The sequence below is a fragment of the Lipophrys pholis genome (assembly GCF_963383615.2).
Source record: "Lipophrys pholis genome assembly, chromosome: 7".
Lineage (NCBI taxonomy): Eukaryota > Metazoa > Chordata > Actinopteri > Blenniiformes > Blenniidae > Lipophrys > Lipophrys pholis.
In genome coordinates this window covers 13284284-13303768 of record NC_137638.1, presented here as the reverse complement: position 1 = coordinate 13303768, position 19485 = coordinate 13284284, and the positions used below count along the sequence as shown (strand labels likewise).

At 39.3% G+C, this 19485-nt stretch overlaps 1 protein-coding gene across 1 annotated transcript in view; it reads right to left on the bottom strand.

The window, feature by feature from the left end:
* ipo11 (importin 11) overlaps positions 1–19485 on the bottom strand; it is a 116541-nt gene that overhangs the window by 34596 nt on the left and 62460 nt on the right. The window contains exons 22-26 of the mRNA XM_080467840.1: positions 5269–5348; positions 4680–4760; positions 1291–1386; positions 838–951; positions 257–378 (exon numbers count right to left, since the gene is read on the bottom strand). Of these exons, the coding sequence (XP_080323966.1) occupies positions 257–378; positions 838–951; positions 1291–1386; positions 4680–4760; positions 5269–5348 (493 nt within the window). The remainder of the gene's footprint in view (positions 1–256; positions 379–837; positions 952–1290; positions 1387–4679; positions 4761–5268; positions 5349–19485) is intronic.

Below are 19485 nucleotides of genomic sequence, written 5' to 3'. Positions count from 1 at the left end.
CGGCCTGATGACACATTCTAGTTCTCATAAGTTCTACAAAACATTGCGGCCTGCGTAGGATTGTATGCGATGTGTGTGTAACAGCAACGTTCGTGCTGCTCAGTGTGACTGCTACTCCTATAACTTTAATGGAGAACCGAACTGTTTTGATAAGCACACTACAAAACACTTTTCACTCACTTTCTACTTACACGCCCTGGTCTTAGCTGTGCCAGCCCAAAGCCACATGCCCACACAAATGAATGTTAAGTGTCACCTGTTGTCGGATGGTAAGAGTGACAGCAGGGCCAGTGACGACAGCTTCCTCCGCTCAGGCTGAGTTATGTTGTCCATCCGGTCGACCCACATCTCTATTATGCTGCCCAACAGTTGGTCCACCTGGCATGGAGAAACATGGGGGAAAGGAAGAGAGGTGGACAAAGAGAGGAACAGAAAACAATGCTGATTTTAGATAAAGGAAAAGAAAAACAATGGGAGAGCAATAAAGTCTGGAGAAAAGGCCAAGCAATGTGACAAACTGGCAATGTGTATTAATGTTTAAAAATTATGGTGTTACCTCTGCTATAAAATTCAGCAGAAAAACATCACTATCGCATGCGGGGTGCAATTAATTCCGCTCTTGGATCCAAAGATCAATGTCAGAGTTTCCCCGCGAAGGAGGACGACTCTGAAATGTAGGGCTTGGAAAAGTTACCATTTGCAATTCCCTGGCTCATTACTTCCACCCTCATTTAGAATGATTCCTTTTTAACAGGCACTTTGCAGTTATGTTTCGCTCCGACTCTCAGAAAGTCTGTGCTGAGGAGACAGAATTGAAGGGCAGACACTGAGCCTCACCTCCTGGCTGTTCTCAGCAGCCATCTGAGTGAGCATGGAGGAGAAAAAACTGGAGTTCTGGAGCAGGACCCGACCCATGATGCCAAGGTAGGTGGACATCACCACAGGATATATCTGCATAACACACACAATGACATGCAAATAGAGAACCATAAATATACATAAATGTATTCATGCTGACCACAGGTCATTAAGTTTGATAAGGCGATGGAGAAAGGGCTGAAACGGCAGAATTCTGGGAAAAGTGCTAATGACCATTTACTGGGTTGAGTGATCAACAAACACTGACATATAGAGTGTATAAGAAGTAATGTACAAGAACAACATTTGCGGTTGTATTAAGCTAAACCATATTTAAATATCCAAGGAAAAAAAAAATTGGAAGATATCAAAATGTACCAACCAACATATATATAAATAAATATCTGGGCGAGGCACCACGCTGAAACTCACCTCACCATCCACAATACCTCTCAAGACAACTGGCAGCAGGGGCTGGAACATGTGGGCTCCCAGTGTGGGGCTAACCTTTAAAGCTATCTCTACCACCTGCAGAGACACATGGAGAGAAGCAAGACAGTCACAGAGGGTCAGAAAGAAGAAACAGGCACAGAAGAGCTTTGTTGGGGGGGGGGGGGGGGGGGGGGGGGGTCAGAAAAAGACGCAATGAGGGTCAGGATGACGTAAATGGAGTTGGGAGCACCTGGACAGCGTGTGAGATTCTAAAACAAGAGTGGAAAATCCTCATATCACTGGTCCTTTCTATATGTGGCTGAAAAGACTAGTTTACGACTTACTTTCACAAAGTTTCTGAATGAGATGGGTCAGTCATTGAAGCTGAATAAACAAAGAGGGATTCATCAATTCATCCATGCATCATACCCCAGTTCAACTGCAATAATTTGCATTGGTCTTTCATCCGTCTCCATACAGTAACAGTGTGCATGGTTTGAAATGTGTTTGTGCTTTACTTTCCGGATTAGCTGAATCATGTAAAAGCATACTTTCCTGAATTATTGAATTTTAGTGTCCAAAATGTATTATTTTACATTCTTTCTGCAGTTGCATCTGCTCAAAAAAAATGTTCAACTGGGACAAATAAGTATGTTTTTATATACAGTATTTATCAAATTTATGGGCGTGCTGAACTTTGAAAATCAGCTCAAGCACGTCAGTAAAAACCAAAATGCTGGGAATGTGTTCAGACCTAACAAAACTTAGTGAGTAACATACACTTTCTTGGAGGTTTCGTAGTTTTTAATATATAGTAGGGTTTCAAATATTTAACAAGATCATTGCTAAATATATACTTGGAGTATTTTGTTGCAATACGCTTTTCAAAGTAACCTATAACTAAAACTTTACTTGACATCTTTAAAGGCTGATTTCAGCGGTAGTGCAAAAACCCCCCCACAGCATTTTCACTAGTTTTGCCTCACTTTACTTCCACACATAGTGTAACAGCGTCTGACAACATGTTAAATAAGCAAAGATGTTATCTGAAGGAATCACATCCAAATCAGTTCACAGTTTCATCTTGCATTAGACATCACGACTGAATGAACACAAACGCAATTAAATCATAACACTGAGAAATGGCATTTTTGTAAATGGTAAAAGCATTTGAGTGCAGCATAACAGTCTTGGATCAGAAGGTGGCAGAGAAGAGAGAATGAAACCTAATAATCTTAGTTTCAAGACAATGAAATAAAGGGAACAGATGATCTGGTGAAGGGAGGCTCAGTGCCTGCAGAGCCTGCTGCATGAGCAAAAAGCAGTAAAAATAGACATTTGAAAGACAGATGGCACTAATAGGTCAGGAGCAACTAACTTCTGAAAAAAAAAAAACAACTAACAGAAATTAAAAGCAAAAAATAAATAAAAATCAGATCTCCTGATAACGCGCACATATGTGTTGAGCTGCTGCATATCCATGTTTTCGTGGTTGATGACTTTGTAGTCTGCTGCTCTTTTCTGAATCCAAAGAATTAGCAGAAGCCAGATGTGCAGTAATACCGCAGAGCAAGCTCAAGCTGTGTGATCTTTTGCTCACTCTGCACACAAACACGACAAGCAAGCTGCGCAAATAGCACATACTGTGCTGAGAAGACTTCACATGCACTGTGACATTATAACACATACACAAATGAGCAAAAATATCATTATCACATTTAACAGTATTAATTTATATACTTCCCTCAGAAAGCATCGTGCATTTCACATCTGTGACACATGTCAAAATCCAGGTTATGTTGAGTGTAAAGTGAGCTGTTGGTTTTCAATGCAATTAAGCAGGAGAAATGAGGCTGCTGTTAATAACTACACATCAGCCAGGTGACTGCGTTAAAGATTTTAAAAACAGCAGGACTAATGTAGAGTTTATACAGAGCCAAAATACTACAAGTTTCAAAGTCTATTTTCCCGATGTCCACCATCTTGGAAAAATGTAGATTGCCCAACGCATACGGAAATTGCTAAATCAGTCGACAACAGGCCAGGACATCAGCGGTGCAGCAACCCAGCCTCACGGCAGTTGGAGAAATAATCACAAAACCTAATCTATTGATTTGTGTCCAGGGACACGTATCTTCTATCACAGACTTCTTTGGTCCACGCTAGGTGGTGTAAAATGGTGTCAGGAGGGATGATTGATAAATATCAGTGTTTGTTTCAGGTTAACTCCATGTAAGTTATTCTACTGTAAAAAAATGATATGTGAATAAGATCTGGGATGCAGTTGAGTGTGATAAACTTCCTAGGTTATGCATATTCCCTATATTGTTATCTATGACAATGTTTCCCATGATAATCAAATGCTGTTTTGCTTGCTTTCTTTTCAGGCTTACAATTGTACAATAATGTATAGTTATGTTATTAGACAACTGTTTGAATTAATCTTTTCCTTTCCAGATTTACTGTTGTATACCACTGTCATTATAATTGTTTGAGTATTTATTATATACATGTTTTATTTTGTATACATTTATTTGTATCGGTTCTGTTATGTACTTTTAAATAAAAGTATGGTTCTTCTATAACATTTGGTGTTTCAACTGGTCCTACATGACCTGTCCCTCTGAAGAGTGGACACCGGTCTTCAGGGGACGCTTGCTCTTAGATTTTAGGGTGTCTCTACATCAGAGGGTTTATTGTATAAGGAAATTATTTTAATTTGAATATTTTGCGGACAGACCCAACAGGAAGGCTACAGAAGCAATATATGCTTTACATCGTGATCCAGCAGAACACGTGCACTGACGGAATAGACTTATAGTGGATCCAACAAAAAAATGTCCAACACTGTCAAGTAGGAGAGGAACATGTATTATTTTGTTGGAAAAAATATCTAATCTGCAAACATCTTCACGCAAGATAGCATTCTCTATATCACAAAAGTAACTTTATAACAATTGTCTGTTGTTGTACATCATATGTTGATTTGTGTTATATTTCATGTCAACAACAAATCTGAATATGTTTCAAAGTGATTATTTGAATAAAGGTCTGTCTCAGAACAGTTTGATATTGCTACAGAAAGATAATTTATTCATTTCTAATTTAGTGAGTGGCAACGAGTCTCCTCTTTCATTGTAATCTGGTGTGAGTTCACACAAGCTACGCAGCCAGGTTTGCATCCCCTGCATATTAAAACGCTGCCAGTGCACCTGTTCAAAAGCATGACACAGAGACAAAGCAAACATCCGCTGACTGGTGAAACTCAAAAGTGACAATGAAACAAATTCAGACTCAGTAAAAAAAGACATACCGAGACATTATCATTTCAGATTATACAACTTATAAATATGACATGACTGTGTGTGAAAGGCATGGAGAAACTTTACCTTAAGCACTTGGACCTGCCCTTCATTTGTGATGTCTTTCAGCAGATCGCAAAAAGAACGACACAATGACTCGGCATAATTCTGTGGATAATAAAAACAAATCTATTAAACGCATTTCCCCCTGGGATTAATAAAGTATTTCTATTCATGCACTTTTTCTCCTCTACTGGCAGGAACCTAAGCTTGATTGCACAATTTCCCAATGGGACTCGTCTCAGTGTCAAAACTAGAGACCCAGATCAGGGAAATCACAACATTTTAGGTGAAAATCTGATTTGGACTCAAGCTGTAGTAACAGCTGCAATGATGACCTTCGTTAAGCCAACAGTGCTTTCAAGAAACAAATGATGCTCATAACTGAGTCGTTTTCATTTATGTACAGGGAGGAGGTTTGATGTGGAAGTACATGAGGACACAGCAATGGCTCCTACTGTATTGATGCAAGACCACAGGTTTTAAGTCACAATATGATATTTGAGTGTGGCCTTAAATTGATTTGTCATCGGACACTGCATCAATCCCACTGAGTATAGCTGAGAGAAGGAAAAAATGTGTTTAACGTGAGTGAGTGCATGTGTGTTACGCTTACCTGCAGGAACTCTGTGGCAGACAAGTATATGTAGGCATTAACAATCTGAAAGCAGGTTCTCAGGTTCTCGGAGCTCAACTCTGGGGGAAAAAAACCCCAAAAAACATTAGAAAACTTTGCTTATTTGAACTGATGTGTTTGATTAATAAAAACAAGGCATAAACAGAGAAAGGTACAAAGCATTTGTTGATAAATGAGCCAGAAGTACAAGGTTGCTGGGAGGTTTGATAGATTTGGATTACATTGAAGGAGCTTTGTTCACCAAACAATAATTCTTAAACAATAAAATAACACACTTCATATTCGACTGATATAGCAGGGATTGGAAACACTTCCGGCAGACGTGGAGCGATTGTGTTGCTGCCCCACACACTCGGCATAATCGGCATGAGTGAGTTAGTGAGTCAAAAGTTTGAACATATTTTTATAATACATTTTGCAAGGTGACTCAACACGGTACAAAATATTACCACATTGAAATGCTCCGAAGATGTCCAGCAGCCATCTTTCCTTTCTGTATTGTATTCTGTACAAAATTTCATCTTCCTTGCCATCATGTTTATTTTATACATTTCGGGCTTCAATCAGAATGAATCGGTTTTGATTTTGCACTTTTCAAACACTCTGGTGTAAAAAGGTCATATGCCCAGAATTGAGTTTGTCAGTTCTGAAAACACAATATTTCCTTAAGCCCAAGATTAGCTTTCTTGTTTTCTCGTAGATTTCAGCAAAAATATTTCACTTCAAGAAAGATGAAAATCAAGTACTCCTCTTACACACTGCCACTGGGCAGATGAGATGACGGCTCATCTGACATTGGAAAACTCATAAAACTCACACAGTATGGCAATCATTCAACCCTGTAATGGACTGGTGATCGATCCAGGTTTTACTGTGACCTTTGCCTGGTGCGAGCTGGGATTAGCTAAGCTCTTGCGATCCTAGTTTAGATAAAGCACCCGCATTTACCTCTGGATCACATATCTTTGTGTTACTAAGTGTGTTTACTGCAGGAAACATACATTCACACACACACAAACGATTTGGAAAGGGAGTCCTTTTAAAAGTTAAATATCAGTGAAACAAAAACAAACTTAAGACAAAAATGGGATAGCATTCCGTATCAAATTTAAAAAGAAGCTACTCTAATAAAGCTGTATGAACAGAGCTTAAGGTGTAATATTGTCATATTACGTCTATTGTGTCTTTAATCTTTATGTTCTTTATGTATATTTTATGCTCGATGAAATCACTGCACTAGGAAAAACAGACAGAAAAAAGTTGGATGACCCTTTTATACTACACGGTTCGGGAACTCCATGATGCAGCATAAGAACACTACAAGCGTTACAAGCCTTCAACAAAGTTCAAGTAGCTACTTATCTGTCAGAATTAAGAGCGGCTGTGGGAGTCTGTTAGCAAGAGCCGCATATAAATTATTGAGCACGCTATTGCCTCAGCAGCATCATTATCCCGACATAAAATATGGGCTGCTTTGTCTCTGATTTTTGTCTGACCTTGTTATGTAAGTTCATGGTTGCACAGACGGGATGAAGCCGTACAGCATCGACTCAGGATAAGAGATTTATTTTGAGCTCAAGACTTTTTTTTTTCTTCTTTTTTTTTTTAAGCAATCTGATTCATTTGAGACTTCAAAAACAAACAAAGCTTGGCTACACACCAATACTTAACGCAGCAAGAGAGTGTGAAACACGAGTGTGTGATAAAATACAAGAAGACAACAACCTCTATTGTTAAAAACTACTGTACGAGTAACCGGAGCATTTTATCATCATAACATAGGGGATGAGCTTTAACAGTTCGGCAAGGGTAACTTCAAAAACAATTCACTCTGAGAAGGTTGGCCTTGAGGTGGCTTGTACAAGTGTGTAGTAATGCATCAAGAAAGAAAACACCCTCAAGGTAATGCCACCAAACATATAACATTCTGGACAATTATACACCGGAGGACAGAGAGCACAGTTTTGTCTTCGGAATGTTAAGTGAGTTTTCACACTGATTCTGCCCTGGAATCAGACAAACACCTCCAACTTTTGGCGGCCTCTTGAAAGAGCCGCGTATAATCACAAGTAGCTCAGCCACTTAAATGTATCATATGAGGTTACATATAATGGAGAAAGCTTTATTATGATTTGTATGCACATGTATTTGCATAGGAATTAAGATTAATGCAATTAACAAGAACAAAAGTGGCGTGGCGAGTGAAAACCAGTGATGTTCAGAGACAACAATTGAAAATGGCAAAGAATAAAAGCAGACATATGAACTAATGTCTTTGCCTTAGAATTAAGTTTATTCTAAAGCAATTAAAATAATCTCTTTTTATTTTGAATGAATTTTACTTTTGACAATGATTAATAATAGAAAGGGCACATGAGATGCAGAAGGGGAAGAGGAAATAAAAGGCATACTCAAAGATGAAGAGACATCAAATGTAACACACACACACCCCCCAACAGGCTCACTGTCCAGTCTCAACAGTTCACACAGAATCCGTAGGTACTCGCTGAGCAGCGCCAATTGTTTGAACTGATACAGACTGACAGGAGAGTTCACAACAAAAGTGGGAATATCTGTTTACGGCCTTCAAGTTGACAGGGCTGCTTACATCTAACACCAATGGCGCTTTCTTTTCTGTATTCACACAATGTTACATCTGTCATTTAAAGCAGCAACATGGAGAAGGAGGACCCCAAAAAGGTCTAGTGATGTCGTGAGGCCAGCGCTTTGAACAGAGCAGATTAAGTGATCAAAGATGTTTCTAAGGAAAAAGTTGAATAAGTCAGTGACAAAAGAGACTAACTACTAATCTGACCATGCAGGTGATATTAATGTTAATGTATGCAATATGTGCTCTATAACCATCTGTCATCTACAGTAAAGTATTGAGGATAATGTAGGCTACCATCTGTTATCTTGTCAGCGACATAATGTATTCAAGGGTCCATTCAGTCAGCACATCAGCCTATATGAATATTCAACACCACAGACATAGTACGGTGCAACATTATGCTAAACGCTTGCATTGTGTCGCCACATAAAGTGATAGACCACAACAAGACAATGATTGATTTAAAAACCAAAATAGGCTTCAGTGAAAAACAAAGAAATGAGCAGAGAGGACAAATACTGAGGGTCAAAAAGTTTGGCGATTCCAAATGTGCAGCAAAGCAACTTTTAAAGTTTACTATAGCATATATAATGTGAACGTGACCGTTAAGAGTAAAGACAGGGACAGGATGAGAGCTCAACTACAGTAAATGCTTTACTTTAGTCAGACCAGGCAATGCTTTTCTCCTAAGAATCAAGTGAAGGTAAAACACTGCTCAACAGTGGATGAACCAGCATGTACAAGGTGTGAATGGACATGGAACGATCTCCTCTGAGTTACGGCTGCAGAGGGGTAAAATTTATCACCAGTACGTGTATTGCTTTAAAATATGTGTGAGACCAAACCTTATTCACACGAAAACAGTGGAAAACAGCTCAGCCTGTGTGATTAGCAAAAAAAAAAAAAAACCCTATAGAGTATTTGCAGAACAATGCCGATGTAAATAGGAGGAAAGAGGGCTGGTATTGTTGACGCTTTCCAAAACACATCAGTAAGATTTTCTCCACAAGATCTGAATTCATGAATAACATGATAAAGTTGTTTACTACAATGTTTTTTCAACCCCGGACGTCTGGAGCCTGAATTTTAGATGATGGATCATCATCATCAGCCTTTGCAGAAGCCTGATAAACTATGTATTTAAATTGGGCACGGTGGCACAGCAGGAAATCGTTGTTCAAAAACATACAATGATACATCATCGTTGACTCAAAGTTTTTCAGTGTGAACAAGTCTTAGAGGGATGAACACCAGCCTGAGAAAGTACGAGGAGTGTAAATAAGTTGTTGCGACCAAGCACGAACAATTCATTGGAGGCAACAATGTTGGTTTGAGAAGGCTTCATACTTCTGGAAAAATCGAATCATTCCAGCAGAGATTGCTTCCACAACTATATATCAGACTCGGGTTGCTGCCACCTTTTGCTGAGGACTGTAAATATGATGGAGGTTAAGGTCCATCTTCAAGACTCTGTTGAGGAAAACTGTTCCATGCAGAGAGAGAGCAGTTTAAGTGCAACAGCACAGCACAACTATTCTAGAGGTGGGAGGAGGGGATCAGCTGGTGAATCTGATGCGAGCAGAATGACCCGTGTTTGACCCAAAAACCAAGAATATCATGAGAGTTATAGACACAGCGGCATGGCGGAGAAATGAGAACACATGACCCTGAATCTACCGAGTCAAATACAGAGTTCTGAGTGACATAAACTGAAAGAGAGGAAAATAATGTATATACATTCATTAAAATATATATATATATTTCAAATCAAGTATGCATGAAGCAAAGTCCAAAGATTTGCTGCCATTGTTGAGCTACTAGCAGACATAACGCCGGCTGTCATAAGGTGCCGATATATAAATATGTCAATATATCAAAACCTTTTCATGGTGCGACCAAACACAGATCAATCCCTGCTGTTATTAAGTGTTAAAGGTAATGTGAAAATAGTGGTGGAAAGTTGAAGAAGTCAAAGAGTATATCAAACAAATTCAGAGTACGCAAAATTTAACCCACTGATGGTACCTGAACTGCTCTCACAGCAACCTTCCAGCGACAACTGATTAACTTCTGATATCACTGCTCAGAGCTAAGATGCCACCAGCAGATCTCTTCAGGCCCAAAGTGAAACAAACACAGAGGGGGCATTTATAAGTCAATACCCCAGAAGCAGCTAAAAGCCTCGGGACCGAAGGGAAATTAGTTGATTACTTTTATTTTTTTTAAAGTGACAAAAAGTGCAAAATATGAAAATAAATTTATAGACGAAGAAGTCTGGGATACCTGAGATAAGGACAGGTGCTGTAATAGTACTTTATTTAAACAATTTTTTACTTTCTTGCACCAATTAAAGCGACAATCACCATCACAAGATTGAATTAAAATAATGCCTTAAAAGGTTATGGAGTGGTAGTGAATAATTAAACTTTGTTAGTGCCATTTGGCTTAGTTTTCCCACTATGGATATGTTTTTCAATCTTCTTTGGCTCCTATTTTAGACTAATTTCTTCAACATTATACAGAAAGCTTTTATATTAAATATGCAACCATGAAATGGTATATTTATGCAGATTAAAACAGGAACCTGTCCAGCCTTTAGTCCTGAGAATAGCTTGATTTGATGTCCATTAATACTAAACATGGCCACCAGCAATGTTGTGGGTTATATATATATACTGTATATATATGGTAACATCACATTCTCTGAGGTGAACCTCCATGATCGCAGCAATTAAACAGTGCAGATGAAGTGCAAGAGAACGGGATGCGTTTAAAACATGTTATGTACAAGAAGGAGAGGCCTGTAAAATAAATTATAATAAATATTTGTAATTATAACCGTATCAGTGAATAGATCTGAAATCAAGTCAACTCAAAAGCTTTCGAAGACACAATTAGACATATGTACATCTGATTTGGAGACTTAAAGAATTTACTCATGCCACATGAGTTCAGAGACATAACCTATGAAAAAAAAAAACTGAAGGCATGCCTGTAAAATTATTGAAATACTTCCTTTTTAGTCTACAAGTAAAATATTAGATGCTCTGTGTGCTTCAATGCCAGAGTACAAGACAGTGAATGACCGTTTCAGCCAGGTTCTCAATTTCATCTCCTGCTGTAATGGCACCACAACAACTGCTGTCATGGCTCTCTTCGCTGATAAGCTGTGAACATATTGCCGCAATATCCCCTAATGGAGTATTTTGTCTGAATATCAGTAGAAGGGAAGTGAAAGTAAAAGTATTCATATGGAAAGCAGAAAAAAAACAGGATTGGATTTTTATTTTTGGTTAAAGGTATTTCAGACGGCTCAGTGTACTGAAGCCTGGACTTGATAAGGCGTTTATCATTCCCAACCCCTCACTTTTTCAAATGGACCAGAGCCCACTGGAGTATCCATATACAAATACCAAAAGTCTGACAAAAGAAAAAACACTGCATCTGGTTACTGAAAGTAAACTCACTTCAATTTCCACAAAGCATCTTGAGACAATTTCAGCGAAACACTAATATGACAGGAACAAAAGGAAGGTGCATTTATTATGACTGAACTTCTACTTAATCAGCTTCTGCTGTTTTTTTTTCTTCTTTTTTTTTTTTGTGAAAAACACAACAGCCTATAAATGCCAGTCTCGTTCTCGTTTGAGGATGTCTCCGGAGTTCTGCGTCGTGACTACTCCCATTATTAAGATATGAAAACTGCAATCCTCCAGGTGTCACAAACCCACTTCGTTTTTTAATTCCTCGCTCCTTCCCACCAATAAACTTCAACAAAATGTCCCATTTTATGCAAGCATACACACCACGCCGAAAGGGCAACACAGGTGTCTCAGTCCTCCTTGAGTGCACATGAGTAGCTTGAATTGAATATGATGGGTTTTCTGCTTCTGTAAAGTTGTTATCTCGATCACTGCCATCAACTCTCCACACCCTCTGTATTCACAAAGCAGCTGGCACACAATGGGCAATAGTTTGTTCCAAACACAAGATGAACATATGTGATGTTGATAATGATACATTTTATAATTCTACACAAAATATTCATATTTATGTTGTTTTTCTAAATGAGAGACGGGATGGGACATGGCTAGAAAAGTAATGACAAGCAGTGGAGCAGGATTTGACAACTCCGTAGGATAGAAAGCAACAGATCAATAAATTTAATTCAAATGAAAGTTGCATTTCAGAGAGGTGCCGCCTCTCAAATGTAAAGGTTGCCAAAAATTCACCAGTCTGTGAAACAATGCAATTGAAAATGAAGATCACACCATCAAGAATGTACGTTAACGTTGAAAGACTCAGGACAAGTTTCTGCACATAAGGAACAGGCAGAAGCAGTCTTAGTACTAATCTAGAAGGCAGTTGTGATCTCCGGACCCTCGGGTAGCACTGCATTAAAAACAGGCACGATACAGATCACTGATGGGCCCAAGAAATTATTCCAGTGTCCAGAAATCATCGTCAGTTTGCTGCGTAAATCACAAATACTCATTTGAAATGGGCTGAGGCAAAATGGAAACTGTTCTCTTGTCAGATTAATCAAAATTTTAATTTCCTTTGGGAAAACATACAACACTGTGCTCTACAGACTAAAGAGGAGATGCACAGAGATGCAGGATTTAACACGGTCACTTATAACAAGTTGGCCGTGGGTCTTATGGTCTGATAGTAATGGAGGTGGCATTAGTCCCTATGGAGTGAGCAGTTTACATATGTACAACGGCGCCACCAATGCTGGAAGGTGCAATGAGGTTTTAAAATAGAGGCGCCCATACTATGGCCTCTATGATCATTGTTAATTGGATTGCAGCAAATTAAAGAAACATAATGGAATTAGTCTCATATGTGAGTCTAGCATTTTGGGTAAGAATGGCGGTACTGAATAAAAGCTGTATAGCAAGTGAGTGAAGAAAGTTTGAGACAATCTAGTGATATTCTGGTTGCAGTTTCCTGGATGTGGACCGAAGTGAAAAAGAATTGGGAAACCACATGTTTGAACTCAACATATGATCTCATCCAGAAAACGGCATTACCAGAGCCATTCCAATTAACAAGAAGACAACAGAAAGAAAAGCATGGCTTCACCATAGAAGAGTCCAGAAACTGAACTCTGTTGGGAATAAAAAAAAAAAAAAAAAGAGGACATTTGCAAACCATTGCGTTGAGTATTTATTTTCAGTCAATACAGTGTGGCAGCCTGTTTGGGTTGCTGCAAGTCAACTGCAACCAATCATTTACACGCACTCCCACCAATGTAGTCATCAAATGATGAACAATTACAAATGAAAATAGGTACGACCACTTTGAACCACACGCGGTCTTCAGATCTTTTTATTTAGAAATAACAACTGTAGTCTTGGACACTTTAAGTGCATTTGGAGTAGCAGCAGGAAAACATCCTGAGGAGTGAATGTTCTCAACAGAAGTCGTGAAAGTCTTTGTAGTGAACTACAGTTTTATTTAAAACGTGGTCTGACGCATTTGGGATGTCTTTATTCTCAGCTTTTATAAAACTGTTTAAAACATTGTTAACTGAAGGTATCGTTTTTGTTATATTTGGATGGGATTCATTGTGAAAAGCATTTGAATATTTTGGTCTTTCGTGTGCAGAGTGATGCCTGTGGGTAAATTAGCAAAGCCATAGGAATGCGTCCAAAATCTAAATGGGTCGATTCGCCAAATATTACAAAAGCAATTAAATTTTAACAAGGATGTGTCAAGGGAGATCAAGTATATGCACGCACACACTCGCAATCATAATCAAATAGTCACAAAAACAGCTGCTAAAACACTGATTAAGCTTCAGTCAGTACATCTTTCATAGCCCTGGGCAAATGCTGCAAAATCCACTTTGGTTATAAACACTAACGGGAAAATGAGGCTCACATCTGACTGGAATAACGGTTATTTAAGTAGCTCTAATGATTGTCGAGGACACTGTTCACATTTGTGGTCAACTTCAAATGACATTTTAGATTCACAATGTTTGATACAGGTGATGATACTTGGAATTAGAGAGAAGGTAAAGGTCAACTACAAAGTGGTGTCAAACCGTGCAATTGTACCTACATTGCTGGTGTGGTTGTCGGGGTCATTCAAAGCAATCAGAAGTCTGAGATCAGTATGGCTAATGATTTGAAAGAGTCCAAACCAAATGGAAAAATGAATATTATTCATTTCTTGGAGCATTTGAATCCTTTAGTGTACTCAAAGATTTTCTTAGCAGTAAAAACCTTGGAGCCCCACAGAGACGGCAGTTTCACTGTACACAAAGGAAGAACATAAAACAGCAACATGGTCAACAGAAGCCTCTGTTAAAGCTGCGAGATAAGAACGGAGCTCCCTTTGGTGTAAGATTAATTCTCTGAAGCGCCATGGATGAGTAATTATGCTCGAGGAAGAAAAAAAAAAAACGATGAAGTGGCAAAAAAAAATCTACTTTACAAAAACACCATCAGGTACGAGATGACAGCAGTGATGAGAAAGCTGAAAACTCAAAGCGCCACTCAAAGAAAAATCCGAAACATCTCATTCTGCTTGATGCATAAGCAGCTCAAGGTTGACCAGGGCAAGGAAATCGAAGCAGATTGAGATCGAAAAGGAAAAACACAGGAGGAAACCATCATGCAGGGTGTTTGTAAAAACAAACCACAAACAAAGATGAAAGCATAAAACCTACTTAAAATATTTTTGTATAAGCTGATATTCCTCCATCAATATGTGCCCAGGTCTGTGATAGTTGTAATCAAAGTCATTACTTTCAATTGAGAAACCGGTAATAAGAAGGTTGCCCTCTAATGGAGATGTCCAGATTGATCCATGGAGCACATTAGCCGTGTGGTTAACGGCAAGACTTTATTATGAGGGATATTAGTGATTCCCTCAGTTTTCACAGGCCTTTCATGAGGATGAATCATTGGCTGTGGGAAATATTGTCCACCGATAAGTTGGTCAGTCAACTCTGCTTTGCATTGCAAAAAAATTGCTCCATTATTTTCTCAAAATTACGGCGGAAAGGTCATGAAACCAAAGTCAGTCGTAGGTCGCAGAATCTCAAACAGTGGCTCCAAATCTTTTTTTCCCACCATGAAAAGTAGGGACTTCCATTGTCAGACACACACAAGCAGGGTCCTTCAAAGTGAAAGCAATGGGAAGTTTCTCCAGTTAACTATGAATTCCCTTAAGTGTCTTATAGATTTTTTTTTTTTTACCTGTGCAAACTTTATTGGGATGGAAACTTCTGCCCTAAGGTAATAAATATAAGTACAGGATGGAGTAATTAAGAACTGAACTTCTAAGTGCATGTACTTACTTTTCTACCCAAACTTATGAAGACATCGGTCAAAATGTGAAAATCATGCAGTTGTTTAAAATGTGTCCACAAAAAGAATTATTAGCTGCATATTCAAAGATGTTAAAAAAAAAAAAAAAATATATATATATATATATATATATAGATGTTAAAGCTTCGAAAAACATATAAGCAAGTTTTGAGAGGAAAGGCCCACATGTTGATCAACATGTGATGTTAGTGAAGTGTTTTGTTATAAAAGGAAAGTCTTCCATGACTCCGTCTGTTTTCAATCCGAGTCCTCTGAGAGTTCATTAGCTCTAATGTTTTCCTGTGGCTGGAGGGCATTCTTCAATATTCTCAACACAGGAAAATAAAAGAGCAGCGAAATAAAAAGGATACCCGGCTCAATCACTTGCTCCTATTAATCAGCGTAATGTCAACAGGGACCAAATCTCCCCTGGTTACTCTCTATTGGTTCAGCCCACACACACACACACGCACGCACATACACGCGCGCACACAGCTGAAACGTGCCCCAGTTCAGAGGGCGGCGGCAGGGATACAGGACACAGTGGCTCGTAACAATTTAGCCGAATCGAGGCTCTTGACATTCTAATTAGGAAATTTGCTGCTCCAGTTTAGCAGTGATGGAGCAGGGCACTTTATCAGGCAGGCCAGGCCACATACCTGGCAAGCTGTGACATCCTACCGAGCCAGACTTTCTTAATGGCCCACATCCCTCCACTGCCCTCCATGGACTAAATACGCGAACCACTGGATGTTTCATTGAAAACCAGCCAGAGATACAAAAAAAAATATGGATAAAAGAGCAGAGATAAGCGATTTTTCTTGTTCTTTTAATTACATGTAATCGACATAGACAAAACGCGCAAAGGCAATGTATGTAGAATGTCAGGATACTTTCATCAGAGCAGCTCTGAATTTTCCCTCTAAACATCGGCTTGCCAATTACATTTGATGCAATTCATAAGTTTTAAATGTGCAAATGTAACTTAAGGGGAAAAAGGTGTTTTTTACAATAACACAAAAACAGCGAGAGAGAGAGAAAAAAAAGGAAGGAGGCATGAAGAGCGTACCAAGTGCTGACAAGCAGTTGTAATTTTAAAACTCTTATCGGCTGAGTTGCTCCACTAATTGCTAGAAAGTCAAGTCCATTCACAACCAAAATAGCTACACAGTACTCGAAAAGGTCAACCCAAAATAATAATAAAAAAAAAAAAAAACTACTGCTAGTAAAGAGATATGCTAAAGCCAGCTAAGATTAGAGGAAATATTTGCCATTACTCAAGGAAAAATGAAAGCACAAAACCTCTGGTCAGGTTCAGCCAAGTTATCTGAGGACCTGACAATGGAAAAGTTATCCATGCAGAAATAAAAGTGAGTCTGAACGGACTGAGATTCATAGATCATTTCAGACCCTGGAGACGGCCCTTCTGAAGATAGTCGCAGACCCGTTCAAAAGTTATTCTCGACAGGACTGAAAGCCCTAAAATACTTTCTGAATGCAGACTGTTTTTGGCACTGTCTTTAGGAATTGCCTCGTCGAGGCATTTATGAAAATGAAAAATCAGCCACAGAAGTTAAAAGCAAGTGAGTTTAACCTCCACAACATTAGCGCGACAGAGGGGCGTGCTCAAAAACAGCAAGTAAATGGACATTGTACTGACAGTTATTATGAAATTGCTCAATCTCATGAAAAACACTTTACTGCAAACTAAATTATAAATAAGATGACATTTTATCTGAGCCCAGAAGGAGCTGGTTAATGCTCCTTGTCACCGACAGAGTAAAAGATGTTCTCTATTACAGATCTCAGCTACTATCTTCATTTAGATTAGGCAATAACATACAAACTGGATAGAAAAGCCTTTTTACAATGATGTTTAGACTTCTAAGTGCATCACTCAGGGTGCTTGTCACACCTGAGAGTGCAGACCAGAATGCCCATTTCATAGGGACCAAAATGTGAAACTGATACTCTGTCACCAGTACAGTTCACATTCACGCCTACTTTTTGCCACGACAGTTCAAATCCTGCACCAAACGGGGGAGATCCATGTTCCCGTAACAGCCGAGTATGACGGCAGGGGAAGCACCGTGTTTATGCAACAAGTACTGGTCTTCCCTCCCGTACGTGGCGCCCCTCGTTTTCTTTGCTAAACCACTGCATTCTTTTATATTAAGTGCATAAGACACTCACATACCCTGCCCAGAGATTTTGGGACTTTGACGAGGCACTTTTCCCACAGAGACTGACGTTCCTTCCTATGGGGGCATTTACTAAATACAGCCCGTGCATCACTGTTCCTCTGATCCTTTTATCTACAGATGTTGATAAGTATAATGTTTCGAAAAAGGACTGAGAGAAAGACGGAGATATTTTGTCCACATTCGAGGATGCATGCAAAAAGAATAGTCTTTTTTTACACAAGCCCACATTGATGATTACACGACATGTTTGCTGACAAAATAACTTCAGAATTGCAACTAGTATTCGTTCCAGCTCTCACCTAAAACAATATGTGTGTCGAGAAACAGATTGTGAGATAAAGCATGCAAATGCGTGGGTTCCCGCATGTTAACATATGTGCTCATGTAGCCCAGTGTGATACTACCCACCATCATTTACCTACACCGGGATGAGTGAACCACCATCAGTCAGTGTCGAACCCTCAATCATTCTTCCATCAAGGTATTTCCCTTTTACATATTTCCCTCCAACTCTCCGCTCTCTTTGTTCTTTGATCTGACAGCCTCTTCCCAGTGGAGCAATCCGTCTCTCCGCCCTCAAGCCGTCATTAACGCCACTCATACTGGTGATATAGTTCCTGATTAGCATGCACTTAAGACAGGCCGTCGTCATTTGGGTGGAAGCAATTTCTCAATGTTAATGTCAGACTTCTGGATGCTATAGATGTGTTTGTGTTATTAGTCAACATTGGTGAGAGTTTGTAATATACTCACTGGTTTTGGGGGAAAAAACTAATAATCTAAATCCAGACAGAAAGCATATTACATGAAGGCTTGTGAGAGATGGATTTTGCTTACTTTTATGTATAAGCTCCATCACTAGAGTGGCTTTTTTTTTTTTTTTTTTTTTTTAGTTACCTTTACCCAACTTTGGTGGTTTGTGTAAAAGTGAAGCTGCCGAGAAGCAGGGGACGACAAAAAGGCTTCCCTTTTGCTTGGTTTTTCTGTGTCTGCTGTGCACCAGATAAGACCTACTCTTATCTCACTGTCCATCCAGGTTGAAGCTCATTTAATCTAAAACCATTCATTCCGTGCCACCATGTGTACAATAATTCATTTTTATGCACTTTCTGTTATATTTAATTAAAATGTCCCTTTGCATGACCCTCTTAATCCCCCCATCCTAATTTATTTCATCAATCTATGTCTTCCCGAGTCTGTTGCTCTTTGCTGTCCCACAGATTTTCTATGTTATAAGTGATCAAATGCTCCAGCAAGCCAATCAGGCCACCCTTGTGGCCATATTAATCTGACTCACTGGTTATGCGCAGGAGCACTAAATCAATACTGTTCCTCATCGCACTGAAGGACACACACACACACACACACACACACACACACACACACACACACACACACACACACACACACACACACACACACACACACACACACACACACACACACACACACACACACACACACACACACACACACACACACACACACACACACACACACACACACACACACACACACACACACACACACACACACACACACACACACACACACACAACTCCAGACTGGAGCTTGTGAGGTGTCCCACTGCTCTGGGCCTGTGATAAATCATCCAGCCAGTTCCATTCAATCTGCCACCCATCACAGCTGCCTACAGACCTGGAGTGGTGGCTCTGATGCCTTGGGGCGACCACAAAACCATGACTGTGATCTGTACAGGCAACAACTGCCTGCGGGAATGAAACTCTAAAAATGAAGTCCATCTGCATTGCTTGCATCATCTTTCCTAATCCTCTGTAATTTGAAATGTTTCATCACAATACCGGTTTGATCTTTGGGACTGGAAGCCTATTTTCAGTTTTTTGTCCCCCCAACTGATTTGATGTGAAATAATTTAACTTCCTCTCGGACAAGAAGGCAACATTTGATGTTATGCAAAACAAAAGATCTATAACACACTGTTCCTGGTATAATCTTAACATCCTCGCTATCAACACAACATATATTACAAAGTGTTGCTCTGTTACTGGAGTGGGAAGGACAACAACACATCACA